Source organism: Cibotium barometz, chromosome 42, assembly GCF_041138505.1.
Source record: "Cibotium barometz isolate CiBa-2024 chromosome 42, ASM4113850v1, whole genome shotgun sequence".
Classification (NCBI taxonomy): Eukaryota; Viridiplantae; Streptophyta; class Polypodiopsida; order Cyatheales; family Cibotiaceae; genus Cibotium; species Cibotium barometz.
Genome location: NC_141087.1, coordinates 31,200,302 through 31,216,360, shown reverse-complemented (window position 1 = coordinate 31,216,360; position 16,059 = coordinate 31,200,302). Strand labels below are relative to the sequence as shown.

Sequence of the window (16,059 nt, the reverse complement as noted above, 5' to 3'; positions counted from 1 at the left end):
CAAATAAATATTTACCAAATGACCTCAACATAATTTACTAGATTAATCAACATTAAAAGATTATAATGAAAAACTCAAGGTTAACAATTTTGTAAGCATAAACCAAATGACAAAGAGCCTAATGAACTTATTACATTTTTTCTTCTCAAGATCACAAGTAGTCACATTACCAATAAAACCCAAAGATTCAAAACATGTAGAGAGCAAATAAACAAACCTAAATCACAGAATAGACAAGCCAACATTAATAATTAAAGATGAGAAAAATGTGAGTAACAACACAATAGGCACAATAAGAATTTCTTATTACCTTTTTCTAAATTGGCCTTAATACCAATAAAATATAGAGTTTTAAAACCTACAATATAGAGTTTTAAAACCTACAATAGAGTAACATCAAAACTTAGAAATATATAAGAAAATATTATACAAATAACAACTTAAACTTTGATAAACTTTAAAAGAACATCATAAAGGAAAATGCTTCTTACTTATTTAATAAACTGCGAAGTGAAAGTCCTTAGACCTTCAAAACCAACTTCTTGTTATAACTTGCATATTAGTGCAAAATAAGACTTAATTATAAATAAACAGTGGCAACTAAATGACTTCATAATGTAATTAACAAAATATTATTACCTTTCCTCAAATAATGTAAGAGAGAGCTATAGTACTCTATTTGAACTTCTAAATGAAATTGACATGAGATTCTACCCAAATGAAATTAAATTTTATCAGAAGATGCATGCACAAGAGAGGAAGCTGATTGTGCATTGTTCGTCGAAAAAGAAGCAAGGAAGCATGAGAAAGGGTAACTATAAGGCAACATGAAAAATTGGTTTTATTAGAATGAGCTTTTTTACAAATGGAAAAAAATACTAGAGAGGAAGCTAACTATAAAATTTTATACAAAAAGAAACAAGGAAGAAAGAGAAATGGCAAAATCAAATTTCACACAAGGAAAATGGAGCGAAAGTGAAAAAGGGAGAAAAATCAAAGCATGAAAATTGAAAGAGGGAAATAATTTGTAATTCAAAATGAAGATTCACTTTTCTAACATGATAATATTTTATTGTGAGGACCACAAGGTATATGTGAGATTTCTCAAGTTTTTAAAGATAGCAGCCCTAATATTATATTACACTAGCTTGATCTTTACAAGATTGAGTAGTAGGAGATTCAAAAGGATCCATGTTATATAGATTTAAAATTTGAAGATATTATTTCTAATTAAACCTTAAATCTAAATTTTGAATGTTAGTAACATATCCAACTTAATATTATATTACACTAGCTTGATCTTACAAGATTTAGTAGTAGGAGATTCAAAAGGATCCATGTTATAAAGATTTAAAATTTAAAGATATTATTTCTAATTAAACCTTAAATCTAAATTTTCAATGTTAGTAGTAACATATCCAACTTAATACAACATATATTTACCATAACTCCTCATCAATTTAAATTATTGTTTATGAATTTTATCATTTGTATGGTTGATACTATCCTAGCAATATTTTTTCCTTCTAAATTTAAGAGTGTAGTCAATGTTCCATGGGCAAGGCATCTCGCCAATAGAGGTAGATAACTTATATCTTATATGAATGGGGAGGCTGAATGAGATGGATAAGACTCTAGGTGATTGAGAAAGGAGAATTGATGGGAGGGGTCCAATGGTGGAGATATTCATCCCAATGAGAATCCTAGCCTTGCCCATCTCATAAGAGCTATAAGATTCTCACCTCTTCTTTGTTTAAGTGCAATTTCATGGTTTTCATGAACTTGAACTTCCCAAGTTAGGAAACCTTTTATAGGTGGAATTCCTAACTTGGGAGGGGCTCAATGGTGGAGATATTCATCCCAATAAGAATCCAAGCCTTGCCCATCTCATAAGAGCAGGGGTTATGTGTAAAGATTCTCACCTCTTCTTTGTCTAAGTGCCATTTCATGGTTTTCATGAACTTGAACTTCCCAAGTTAGGAAACTTCCTAACTTGGGAGGGGCTCAATGGTGGAGATATTCATCCCAATGAGAATCCGAGCCTTGCTCATCTCATAAGAGCAGGGGTTATGTGTAAAGATTCTCACCTCTTCGTTGTCCCTCTTCTCTTGTCTAACTGCAATTTTATGATTTTCATGAACTTGAGCTTCCCAAATTAGGAAACCTTTTACAGGTTTCTCTTTAATCTTGGCGAAAATCAAAAAATTGACGCTCTTCTATAGCTTACCAAAACACACACTCTTTGCCTAACTTGAAAATTTATCTAACTTATATGTATAGTTATTATTTTAGATAAAAAGTCAATATCAAGCAATCCAAAGGTGGAGGATTGTTTTTGCAATTTTCGGATTTGGTGATATGTTTTGATTAGCATTTATTGTTTGTGCAAGGTGCTAATTTATTGTTTATAATAGAAACACTAGAAGTGCCAAGATATCCTTTTGCAAAGGGGTATTTACAAAGTGCTAAGTTATAAATACCCCTCTTGCAAAGGGGTATTTACAACTTCCTTTTTTGTCTCAAGCTCTTAAAGGGGTATTTACAACTTGCTTTTTTGTTTGAAGCGCTTAAACTTTAAAGGGGTATTTACAACTTGCTTTTTTGTCTCAAGCTCTTAAAGTAGTCAACTTTATTTTTGAGCTTGGCTGTAAATTTTGAAAGTACACTACTCACGCACACTAGATGCTAAATGCTTGCAGGGATTTGAACCTATGACCTATGGACTCTCAAATTCCTTCCTTTACCGGTGCATTACGGACTGCGGACTCTCAAACTCCTTCCTTAGGGACTCTCAAACTCCTTCCTTAGAGATCCTCAAACTCCTTGCTTACAAGTGGGCTAATGGGAGATTGACAAGTAGGTCAACTGTATGAGATCTTTCAAAATTCAGCCCAACAAACGCTGTACCTAATATAAAAAAGCAAAAGAGAAAACCAGCCCAACGAACACACCGGCCATGTGCATCTTCAAAGACTAGGGGCCTTTTCATTGGGAACGTGTTTGGGTGATAGCGACTCCCGCGTGTACACCTGGCGCGCAGATCACTTTTTCATCAGCTTGCACAATCGAGTACTTCGTATCTCAATTCGAGTAAGCTTGTGACATGTGTCCTGCAGCACGGGACTCCATCTCCATCTGCGTATCCTACACACTTTCACTAATAAGAAGGGTTTTATGTGGATTTTAAAAAAATATGGATCACACAGTATTTTGTGTATATTTTTTTGTGTGTATATACTACCACACACACACACACACATATATATATATATGGGTTGGCGGTGGTGATTTTAAATAAAGCCGTCCGGATTCTCGGCTTGAGATTCTGAGGTTGGATTTTGCTTTCTCGTAATCCTAATATATAAATATTCTTGACACAATTTATCTATTATAAATATATATTCTTGACACAATTTATCTATTATATATAAATATATAATCGCCTGTATCAACACATTTATAAGGGCCGCACGCCAACCTGATACACGTTGCTCTCTCATAAGCTCCTCCCACCATGGCTCCCGCTCCTCCCATTCGGCTGTGGCTCCGTAGCTCCCCCCTTGGTTCTGGCTCTTTTGGCAATGTCTCCCTCGCCATCAACCTTGAGGACGGTCAAGTCTTTGCAGTCAAGTCCGCCCCTTGCTCATCCCCCTCCGCTCAACTCCAGGCCATCGAGAGCGAGCTCTGCATCCTTCAGAGCCTCCACTCCCCCAGAATTCTCAGCTGCTTGGGCGGAGATTACTCCTCCGAGAATGGCTTGCCATCTCGCAATCTCTTCCTGGAGTACATGGATGGAGGTAGCATCGCTGAGATGGTGAGAAAATCGGGTGGTGGGCGATTGGATGAAGGTCGGGTCAGATGCTATACCCGCGGGATTGTGGAAGGCTTGGCTTACCTCCACCAGCAGGGAATTGTTCATTGCGACATCAAGGGGCAGAATGTTCTGGTGGGATCGTGTGGAGTGAAGATTGCGGACTTTGGGGCGGCCAAAAGGCTCGGATTACCAGAAACAGAAGGGTCTAATCTCAAGGGTACCCCTCTCTGGATGGCTCCGGAGGTGGTGCAAGGTGTGGAGCAAGGGTGCCCATCTGACATTTGGTCCCTGGGGTGCACAGTGGTGGAGATGCTGCAGGGAAGGCCTCCATGGGGGTGGAGGAGAGGCAAAAACGTCGCCTCTATGCTTTTCAAGGTTGGGTGCACGCAAGAAGACCCGCCTTTGCCAGAGAGTGTGTCTGAGGAGGGCAGGGACTTCTTGAGCAAGTGCCTGCAAAGAGATCCCAAAGTCAGATGGACAGCGGCCCAGCTTCTGGAGCACCCTTTTATCCAAGCTGCTGCACCAGAAGCCGTTATAAGCGACTCCGAGCAGCCGTCCCCGAGAAGCATTCTCGATTTTCTGAGAGAGGGCGACGACACCACAGACTCTTTGTCCATCTGCTCGCGAAGGCCAATTCCAAGGGCCTCTTTGCTAGAGGGCACAGAGTCGAGGGAGCCAAGCTGGGGTATCGGTGGGCAAACGGCGGCTACTGCAAGAGCCGTTTCCTCTGCATGTGATGTAACCATCCCGGAGGCTTGCGATTGGGTCACGGTGAGGTGTGCAAGTGGATGGTTGGAAGACCGGCAAAAGCCCTTCATGAGATTGTCTTTGGAGCATCCAACGGTGAAGAAAGGGTGCGATGTGAACCTCGACTCTCTGGCGTTCCTGCTCCAAGGCAGGACGCCCGTGGGGTGAAAAAGCATGCTACTCTCATCAAGCGGGACCTAAGGATCTGACGTGCCCAAGTGTTTTTTTTTTGGGGACCAAATTCCAATATATATATTTCCAAACAAAAAACAGCTTTACATCTTTACATTCGGACCCAGCTACATCTCCATGCCATTAATTAAAGACCATATGTCATCCCCCAAGAGGTCTAACACCCTAACTGAATACATGCCTCAATCATATCTTCAGTTGTGCAACCTTCAGGAGACTGCTTCTCCAAAACTTCTCTTTTCTTGGTCAAAATATTCACTACTGGTCTGGTTCCAACAGGGTTCTCATTAAAGGCCAAGTGCCCAAGTGTTATGTTGATCCACATGCGAGATCCTTAAATCATAAATATCACTATGCCTTGTACAAGTAGCCCATTACATTCAAAATTTTCATATATAGTCCACTTAGATCAAGACTCGTCACTACTCAACAATCAAGTCACAATGATCAACGCCAAGCTCAAGGAGTTGAAGGTCAAATATGACGTAAGCATTAGCTTCACACTTAGCCTTTTGATTAGTGGTAACATTGCATCATTGATCAACTCATAGAATGCTAGCTCACAAATTACAAATTGCTCATTAAGAAACATTGCAAAGGCATATGGGTTTGGTTAGTGTCTTGTTTACCCATGTTTTTTGTACACCTCACATATCAAACTATCCTTTTTTGTTACGTAAAGGAGTTCTCTTTTTCTTACTCCAATATAAGAAATGAGTATGGCATGATGATGATATGGATAATAAGAAGGAAAGTAAGCCTCTAAACAACCAAAAGTGTACTCTCTCTCTCTCTCTCTCTCTCTCTCTCTCTCTCTCTCTCTCTATGTAAAAGAATATGGCAATATTGTTAATGGTTAGGAAATTTGAAAAGTTTCAAAAAATACAAATTATAATGTAACATAATCAAATAATCGATCATTTACTCAATTTATAATTATACGGTTTGAAACTATAATTATTCACAATGTGTGCATTAGATATCTCAATTTCATGTGTGTCTCCAGCATTAAAGACGACCTCAAATTTATCTTAGGTCTATTTGATCTACCAAAGTATTCTCTACTCACAGAAGCACGTTTTTTTAGGTCATCTTAACCTTTGTTATAGCCTATTTCTATGCTTCCAAGAACTCAACCATTCAAGCAAGCAGTGAAATAAGCAACAACTATCATGTGGGATTCTTACCTTGCTTCTAGTCCAAGATCTATTTGACCTCCAAGCTCCACCATTGGTTGCTAGCTCTAATATCTCAAGTCTCCCTCTTTTTGTCTCTAGGAAGTTTGTTGCACCTCCCTGCAAGGACTTGCCTCTCTCACTCTCTACACTCTCTCACACAAAGCATAAAGAGGCACATGTGTAATAAGCAACAATCATCTCCTCTCTCTCTCATCCACATATAAGAGCAAAGAGCAAGAAGATAACTAGAGCCCACTTCGCACAAAGGGGGATTGTATCATTGTATTATGAGAAATTGACTTATATATAACTGACCCTTACTCACAATTGGGCGCCCAAACTTAAACCCTAAACTACTAGGCTTGGTTATTTGCCAGCTTTTCTCATAATATTTACAACGTTATGGTCTATTTCTACTCTTCTAAGAACTCAACCATTCAAGCAAGTAGCAAAACAAGCAACAACCATCATGGGATTCTTACCTTGCTTCTGGCCAAGGATCTCTTTGACCTCCAAGCTCCACCAATAATTGCTAGCTCTAATCTCCGAGTCTCCCTCTTGTTATCACCAAGAAGTTTGTTGCACCTCCCTATAAAGACTCACCTCTCTCACTCTCTCACACAAAGCATAAATAGGTACATGCGTACGAAGCTTCAATCATCTCCTCTTGTTAACCACTTTGTTGGTTAACATGATTTCGCACACCCGACCTATCGTAAGGTACTTTGCTATCTTACCCACACGAATGTGCACCTAACTTTTATAAAATAACATTAAAACATATAAAATAGACTTATCATGTGCTTTATGTCAAATAGGAAAAGTCTATGGACTTAGTGTACATAGTTGTAAAAAAAGACTCAGACCATTGTTAAGTTTGGCCAACCTAGTGTGAAAACTAGTCACTTGTATTTAAGTCACTTTTTACAATAAGTAGCACATAATCATTCCCTTGCAATAGTATTCTTGTGGACTCTCCTTCTTTTCTTTTTAACTAAACCAAATTCCAATCTCAAATCTATCCTTACAAGTAACAAAATCTCACGACATATGTGTAGGCTCATAAATGGATTCTAAGGACTCATATTCAAGGCATGCCATGTCTAAGATCTTTTGAATGCACAGTTTATATGGAGTCTAATCCCTTCAAATGTAAGATTTGTGTGTTAGACTATATTTTGTCAAACTTTGTAAGAGATAAACATGTGCCATGAAGATTTCTAACAAAAAAGTGGTGGTGTCATTCGATACCATTCTATGATAAGGAAGAAATAACACTTGACGCTCTTTATGACATTGTCCAAAAGAGACAATTGGCTTCTACATTAGGAGCCGCTCTTGCTAAAGACCTACCCTCTCCATCAAAAAGCCTTTGTAATGGAGTCTCTAAATTAGCCATATCTCGAAAGAAGGAACTAGTCCCAAATCTACATATTCAGAGTCCTCAAATTACAGCTCTCCATGAAGGCAACCATTTCATTTCACCAAGGCTCAACATTAGGAATTTTTTGGACCCAAAGAGGGCCTCTTGGATTAACTTTTGGTTAGGAATGGACCAATAGGAAGAGGGTTGGGTGCATATTTTTGACTTCTTTCACCCTAGGGAGCCTAGGCTTTGGTTTGCTAATGGGGCCTAATTACTACTCTTATCCCCCTACCTCTTGGGCCCAAACTTAGAGGTCCCCCCACTAGAATCGCGTAGATTAAAAACCCTAAAAATTAAAATTTTTTAATTTTTTCCCAAAAGTGTGTTTTCCCTCTCAAACTTCCCCCCAACATACTGTAGGTTTGGAAAGCTCATTTTGAAGCTCTTTCTTCCTCTTCTAAGCTCTCCATTGCTGTAGAAACTCCATACCTCTAAAGCTCTCCCTCCTTGTCAAGCTCCCTCAGTCTCAAGCTCCCTCTCCCTCTTTCTTCCTTTTCTAAGCTCTCCATTGCTGCAAAAACTCCATCCCTCTCAAGCTCTCCCTCCTTCTCAAGCTCCCTCCCTCTCAAGCTCCCTCCCTCTCAATCTCCCTCTCTCTCTCTCTCTCAAGCTCCCTCCCTCTCCATTGCTGCAGAAACTCTATCCCTCTTTAGTCTACTCTAGGTCAGGAAGCATATTCTCAAACTCTAACCCTCTTTTAAGCTTTCCATTACTGCACTGAAAACCCTGAACTATCTCTCCTCTCCACTCCTCTGTTGTAAAACAAGCTTTTCTTTTCCCTTCTTCTCTTTTCTTACCACCATGGCCTCTTACACTAATGTGAGAAGACCTAGGGAGAAGGTGGAAGAGCTTGTGCTGCATAACACAAGAGATGAGAATGGAGTTTGGGCTCCAACAAGATTCAGGGTTGGGGCTTGGGTCTACATGCAGCCAAGCTCTAAGGGACCACATCGAGTGCGTCAACTGGGGAATATGCTACACAAGAGATGAGAATGGAGTTTGGGCTCCAATAAGATTCAGGGTTGGGGCTTGGGTCTACATGCAGCCAAGCTCTAAGGGACCACATCGAGTGCGTCAACTGGGGAATATGCTACATCATTGGAAGGGGAGGCTACAAGGCTTCAAGCATACTAAGAAGGAAGGACTAGTTGCCATAGTGCAACATATGTATACCCTTGGAGACTTGTACATTCAAGGCCAAAGACCAAGGTTTCCTTCAAATTGTTAGTGTAACATAAACACAGCTTTAACAACATGCTAATATTGGATATTTTGTTTCAAATTTTCTTATGATTCTCCATTTTCTTATGTCTCTCTGCAAATATTTTCCCCTCTAATTATATTGAGGAACAACCACTCCAAAGCCTCATTGGAGTTTTCTATGCTATGCCATGCATCCATTGGAGAGGCAATGTTTGTATCTCAAAGCCCAAGTGATCTTGTACAGAATAATATCTTTTTCTTTTCTCACTCATATTTTATAGATAAAAAACCAGGTTTATTTGGCAAGCTAGAAGAGATCCGTAACCCCCCTCTTAACAATCCCGAATGGCCCAAACCTGATGCTTGGACCATCTTATGCTTAAAGTTTAAGATGGTAAGTGATATCAAGACATCACTTAAGTTTTCAAAGACATCTAGGTCAATAGGGCTAAATTGGTTTTGTCCTTTACATGTTTTTGTGCACATGTTCAATTCCATACCAATGCACCAAACAAAAACAATGTATATTTGTAAGGAGGTACGGTCTGACCTCATTCAAGGATTACTCTAGGAGAGGGTTGGGAGGTTAATGAGGGGTCACATCAAGGTGATGTGTACAAGTGCAATGTAGTAGATTCTATAGTGTCTTTCAGGTTCTTGAAGGCACGCTCTATTTTGTACATGCGTCTGCACTACCAAAGATGGATGCAAAAGCATGGGATATGGATCTCACTTCAAGCCTCAGAAGAAGAAATTATGCCTATTGAGGTAGGTGTGATGATGCAAAATGGATGGATTGAGCGAGTGGCAACAAGCAAGCATTGGAGCCTAGCAGACATGCGTCAACACTTTAGCATCATGGGCTTTGACAATGTGGAAGAGTCAAGTTTCAAGTTGATGAGAAGAAAGGTATATCTGATTCCACTACATGTCTAGTATTAACCCTTACACTTTCTGGTTATTGTGCCACTTTCTATATTTTTACAGATTGGGAAGCGTAAGGAGGGGACAACCATGGTCTCAGAATCATGGCAAATGGGAGACCTTGAATTTTCAGCAGAAGCAAGGTGCATAGCCCTACCAACACATATAGTAGGCATGTGTAAGAGCTTGAAGATGAACTGGGTATATGGGAAAATAGCCTCTGTTTTGATGCACGTGAGGGGCAAGAGTTTCAAGATCGAGGTGAAGGCAATGACAAGCTTTCAAGTCAACAACGAGATGGAGATCAACATGAAGTAAATGTCATAAGAGGGGAAAAAAATGAAGACATTATAACAATTTTAGATTAGATGACATGCTTGTAATTTTTGTAGCAGGCTCTTTTTTAACCAATATTTATTTAATTAAAATCTTAATATTTTTACAAACTGTAATTTTTTTGTCTAACGGTCTAGTGTGAAAAGGCCAAACTTTAAATTTTAACTATAAATAGCCAAAGGTGCCTTCTTTCTCATTTTCACGTGATAGAAACCAAGCACGAGCTCACACTATCTCTTTGCATTCACATGGCTACCCACTACGACAACTTCTGTGAGTTCCTCTCCACCACCCCATGGGCGGGCAAGAGCGAGCGCTTTGTCATGTTCTCTCGTGAAGTCGACTTTGAAAAGTCGCTTGCCCTTGCGTCCCAACATTATGAGATGCATATTGCATACTTTGAAAAGTTGCTTGCCCTTGCGTCCCAACATTATGAGATGCAGATTGCATACATGGAGCAACACTTGGCTCCCCACTCCATCTCCTTTCCCCATTGCCCCAATGATCGATGGGTGCCTGTTGAGCTGCTTAAGTACATTCAACAATATGCCCGCCCCTACATCTAGCGCCTTGAATGATTCATCGACATTTGCATCCTCTCGCAGGAGCTTATTGTACCTTCAATAATAAGGAGGAGGTGAAGAGGTTGGGGAAGGGCAATTTAGGAACTAGGTTCCTCTCGTGGCTCGCCACTTTTGCGTTTCTCATCAGTGCGATGAGGATTCGGATGAGGAGGTAGAGATGCTTGCATTGCAGTTGGTAGGGTATTTGAGGGATGACAAGGAAGTGAAGGCAGTAGGAACGAGTGCTGGTGTGGAAGAGCAACTTGCATCAGAGCACTTTCCAGAGGGTGCACAATCTATAGCTGAACAGCCCACTGTAGTAGAAGATGCGGGGCCATCTTTCCCACATGAGGAGAGCAAGGTGCTGCCAGAGCTTGAGATCAATCTCTTGAGCACCATTGTGGTGGAAGGTGAAGAATACTTATTTCTTCATGACCTTGAAAAGGCAGCTGGCTTGAGAATGGATGAATGCTTGGGCATTATATGCACGCGATGTGAGGTGGACCTTGATACGTCCAACCTCGGTCCTCACCTAGATAGTGTTATATTACCCCTTGGAGAATCTATCTCGCAGAGACAGTTGCTTTGGTCAAGGAAACTATGGTTGAGACCGTGGAGCAAGCCCTAGTTCCAGAGGAGGAATTCACAACCTTACAAGACAAGCTAGAGGTTGAAAAGGATACCCTTGCTGCTGGAGTGATGGAGGAGACCAAAGCACCAAAAAAGGATGAGGCTAAGTCCTCGATTGACCTCTCCGCCCCTACCAGCACTTTGGCAAAAGAAGACATTGAGCAAGAGGTAATAATCGACCTTTTACAACTTTGAAACATTTGTAATTATGTATAGGAAAATATTTTGATTTTTCCTTTGATTGCAGAGGGTGGTTGAAATTGACGCATTTGCTGGGAGAGGCGACGACAGTAGAGACCAGGCCAAGGTCCATGGACATGATGCTGCTTTGGCGCACTATCTTGGTCGACTTCCTGTGGATGGCATCACCATTATCCACAAGGACTACACCCCTCAATCTGCCTTCACTCTCTTCTTTTTGAAAGCCCTCTCTAAGGTGCTCTATGTAGCCTCTATGGCACAGAGCACCAAATGTATAGTTATAATTTAAAAATCCCTTGCCTTCGATGTTTTTGGTTATGGATTTAGGGGTAAGCTTCAGGTGTAGCCAAAAGCATAGGCATAGAGGATCCTCAAGAAATAGCCCAATCACTCCTTGAGCACACTCTGCCCAATAACAAGAGAAGGAAGCTTAATATTGTAAGAAAGCTTTTGTAAAGATGATGTATCATTTCTTATTATGAATACAATACAATTTTTGCAAACTTATTTTCATCAAGTATATCATTATTTTTTATAGTTTGTAGTACCATCAATGTTTTTGTGAATGCATCAGAAATAACCCTGGGAGCTTGGGGGAGTAGCACCAGAACAGTGCGAATTTTGAGCCTGCACTGCTGTTGTAGAGCCCAAATTCGCACTATTTTGGCACAGCTTCCCCAGCCCTTCAGGAGAAATTCTCATGCATTGGATGACAAATAATATATTTTTACACATGATTAAAGGTATTTTTATCTTGTAAATTACTGTTTTTCATAATCAATGTACTCAACTTCAGAAATGATTCTGAGTGGATGGGGGAGCAGTGCCAGAATAGTGCGAATTTTGAGCCTGCACCGCTACTGTAGAGCCCAAATTTGCACTGTTCTGGCATAGCTTCCCTAGCGCTCCAGAAGCAATTCTGATGCATTGGATGACAAATAATATATTTTTACACATGATTAAAGGTATTTTTATCTTGTAAATTACTGTTTTTTTATAATTAATGTACTCAACTTCATTATAAATGCACCAGAAAAGCATCAAAAATTACTGTTTTTTATAATTAATGTACTCAACTTCATTATAAATGCATCAGAAATGATCCTGATTGGCTGGGAGAGCAGTGCAAAAACAGTGCAAATTTTGAGCTTGCATCGTCGTGCAGAGCCTAAATTCGCACTGTTTTGGCATAGCTTCCCTAGTCCTCCAGGAGTAATTCTGATGCATTGGATGACAAACAATGTAATTTTACACATGATTAAAGCTGTTTTTATCTTATAAACTATTGTTTCTCACAATTAGTGTTCTCAACTTCATTATAAATGCATCAGAAATGATCCTGAGTGGCTAGGAGAGCAGCCAGAACAGTGCGAATTTTGAGCCTGCATCGCCGGCTGTAGAGCCTAATTCGCACTATTTTGGCATAGCTTCCCCAGTCTTCCAGGAGCAATTCTGATGCATTGGATGATAAACACTATATTTTTACACATGATTAAAGGTGTTTTTATCTTGTAAACTACTGTTTCTCACAATTAACTAGTGTGCTCAACTTCATTATAAATGCATCAGAAATGATCCTGAGTGGCTAGGGGAGAAGTGCCAGAACAGTGCGAATTTTGAGCCTACATCGCCGTTGCAGAGGCCAAATTCACACTGTTCTGGCACAGCTTCCTCACTCCTCCAGGAGCATTTCTGATGCCGTGGGTGACAAACTGGAAAAGGTTAGCATCTAAGATCTCTAGATCGTGTCTCACTCGCCTCGACCGAATGGACCGAGCTAGTTGCATGTCCTTGGCAGATATGATAATCCTCTTTGCATGTATTGCAAAAGGAGGTTAGTATCTTTAAAAATCCCAACAAGGTAAGCCTCGGAGGCTTCTTGCAATGCTTCAAGGGAAATCCCTTGCACACGAAACTCTGTTCTATATCGTTGAAGAATCTCCTTCACTGTGCGAGCGAAAAGGGCTCTTCTTATCAGCAACTTAGTGTTCCTCTGATAAAACTTGATTTCTTGTAGAGCCCTATGTCCTTGGTGCATCCTTCTCCTTGGAGCTCTCTGTGTTGTGTTAGTGCGTTGGCGAGGTTGGGACTTCCTTGGCTTGAAGAGCTTGACCTTTCTATGCTTGCGCGCACTTACACGAACCTCCTCTTGGTCTCTCTCATAGTCTGAATCCTCCTCTCCCTGTTGTTGCTGTGGTACCTGTGTATCAAGTTCCTCCCCGGGTAGGTAGGGGACCCTGTCCTAGGGTAGTAGGGTCTTGCCACCTATGGTGCTGCATAATGTAGGAATCTTTTCACCAACCTAGTCGAACTGCTCATCATCGGCCTCTCTGTCTTGATCTTTGGGGTGGCTGCATTGTGGGGTCTTCACATGCTTGCTCCCACTAGAAGGCCTTGCATGTGTGTGCATTGGTGTTGCTGTGAGAGGAGGGTTGGACTCTGGTGATCCCATTGGGCATGTCCTAGAATCCAAGGGGTCACTCTCTTCCGTGGTGTTGCCAGTATGTGGTCTTTGGGTGCCTTGCACTGTGTTTTGTGAAGGCATGGTAACATGTGCGGTGTTCTTGGTGCGTGCCATATCCATGTACGACTATGCTAACATGGTGATGTGCTGGTATCCTTACGTGGGTGCCTATGTAGATCTTGAGCTCAAGCTCTCTAAAAAAGTTAAATGAAAATGAAGTGAGAGAAGGAACTATTAATAGTTTTTTTTAAGGGTAAAAAAAAACCTAACTAAACTTATTTTCTTAGCCTTATTACATCTAGATTTATACTAGTGCCTGCACAACCCAACGCCTCCCTTGTCTCCTTATTCGTGCATGCCAAGCACCATGCCTATGGGGAGCATTGGTCTACAACCATTCAAGCCGAGCATTGGTCTACAACCATTCAAGCCGAGCATGACTTTTTGTAGCCTTGCGTGCCTCTTGCGCAAGCTTAGATTGTTGGGCCTGTACCCTTCCAAAGGTTGTGCGATAAAACCAATTGAACATATGTTGTAGATAGTTTGTATGTGTTCCTCCTCTTGCACAAGCTCCACCTCCATGTCTTGTATTTTTGAACCCCTCTTTCTTTATAATGTGATTTCTCCATCCCTTGGGTACTCCACATGTCGAGCGATCCATACTTGTTCATGAAATACACACCATGCGCATAAACTATGTGCTGTACACATGACAATAGAATTTAATTAGAAAAAGTTAAGGTTAAAACACCAAGTTATTTTTTTTACTGTACAGCTTACCATATAGTGTGTTACTTTACTCTCTCCCCAAGCACCTAGCATACTTTTGGTGGATTCTATGATATGTTGTTGGAATGATGCTCGTTCTTGGGCAGTTGTACTACTTTGATTCATAATGCGAACCATGTTATTGAAATTTATCCAAAGCTGTTTGCGCATATTTACAAGAGCTGGCATTGGATAATCTACATTTGTGGTGATTGCACACAGGTCTCTCCAGAGTCCCCAAGTCTTCTTTGAATTCTCTATGTTCGCTGGCTTCTCCAAAAATCTCCTTGCCTTTGATCCAGTCATGGAGACCTTTTGAGCAACCTCATATGACATACCAGAGGCCTGCTTATTCACTTCAATTTTCACGTTTTCGCGAATTCAAAAGATGTTCTAATTTACCAAGGGTTGCAACTTTCTTCTCTTGTGTAGGCATTGTGAATGCATAATCGATATGGCACTTAAGCAATCGATCAAAGATTCTCATGAATGCATGAAGTGTGCAAAAGTGAATATTATTTAGTGGAAAATTAATGATGGGGCTCCAATTTGAATTCCTGTTTGGTTCTCCTAGCATATCAGGAGACATGACACCTTCCACCCATCTTGCATTTGGTTGTTCCTGATCTTCATCATCAGTTGACTCGGTTGGATCTACTGTATCTTCTTATTGCTTCTTCCCTTTCTTGGGACCTTTCGAGGCATCCTTCCCAACAGAACCAACCTTCTGTATACCTTTTCTATGTGTCTTTTTCTGCCTAGAAATATCAATCTGAGCATTGCAGTATGGACAAGGCCATCTTGATGTCGCGCCTTGAGCACAACCCATCATGCATTTAATTGTCGTCAAATCTCCCCCAAGATGCCAATCCACCTTGAACTTTCCTATGTTTTCTACATCTAAAAGTTGACCATCAATTTGCTTTTTAATGACATCTGTTATCCAGGGAGTCCTTTCAAACATCTATGTCAATACCTCATGTGTCTTCTTCGGTACCTCGAATGCACTAAGCCACCATACCTCTTTCTCTCAGATTGCACACTAAAACTTGGTTTGGTAGTCTTTTCCCATGCACATATCATGGCCTCATTCATGAGCGTAATGCTCATATGTTTCAGCTTCTGACCTTTCACAATTTGGCACTCATCTAGCTTGAGCACAAATGAAAGTGTGCTCCCCAAAACTGCAAATAAACGGTAATTTACAATATTTAAAACAAAATAATCATCTTCATTTCTACTGAAAAACATGAATAGTAGCAATTTCAAGTTCTAACCTTCTGGGGTGAAAGACCATAGAACTTCACCATAGCAATTTGTAGTCTCTCAATATGAACAACGATGTTATTGTAAACATCATAGTGAAATTCTGTACTTGTTGTCTTGATTTTCTTTCTGCTCGACCCTGTGTCTAATGTTAGTGTGCCCTCAACGTGATAAAATTGTCCTATAGCTCGCTGCATATCATCGTTATGGATACGCTTGACATTGTGAATTACCTTGAGTGTAGGAAATAAAGTGCTAGTGATTCCTTGTCTTAGAAATGCATCTTTTACAACCTGATGGAGTGCTTGGTACCCTTTCATGCTGATTCCAACCGCATCACAAGCGTG

General features: G+C 40.5%; 1 protein-coding gene across 1 annotated transcript; it reads left to right on the top strand.

Moving 5' to 3' along the window:
• The first annotated feature begins 3,477 nt into the window (after positions 1 to 3,477).
• Positions 3,478 to 5,413, top strand: LOC147614364 (mitogen-activated protein kinase kinase kinase 20-like). The gene has a single exon (XM_086780447.1). It carries the CDS (start codon positions 3,515 to 3,517, stop codon positions 4,727 to 4,729), a length of 1,215 nt encoding a protein of 404 aa, XP_086636573.1. The 5' UTR covers positions 3,478 to 3,514; the 3' UTR covers positions 4,730 to 5,413.
• The last annotated feature ends 10,646 nt before the right edge of the window (positions 5,414 to 16,059 follow it).

Excerpts from the sequence above, each read along its gene's own strand:
- LOC147614364 (XM_086780447.1), top strand. The coding sequence starts at position 3,515 with ATGGCTCCCGCTCCTCCCATTCGGCTGTGGCTCCGTAGCTCCCCCCTT.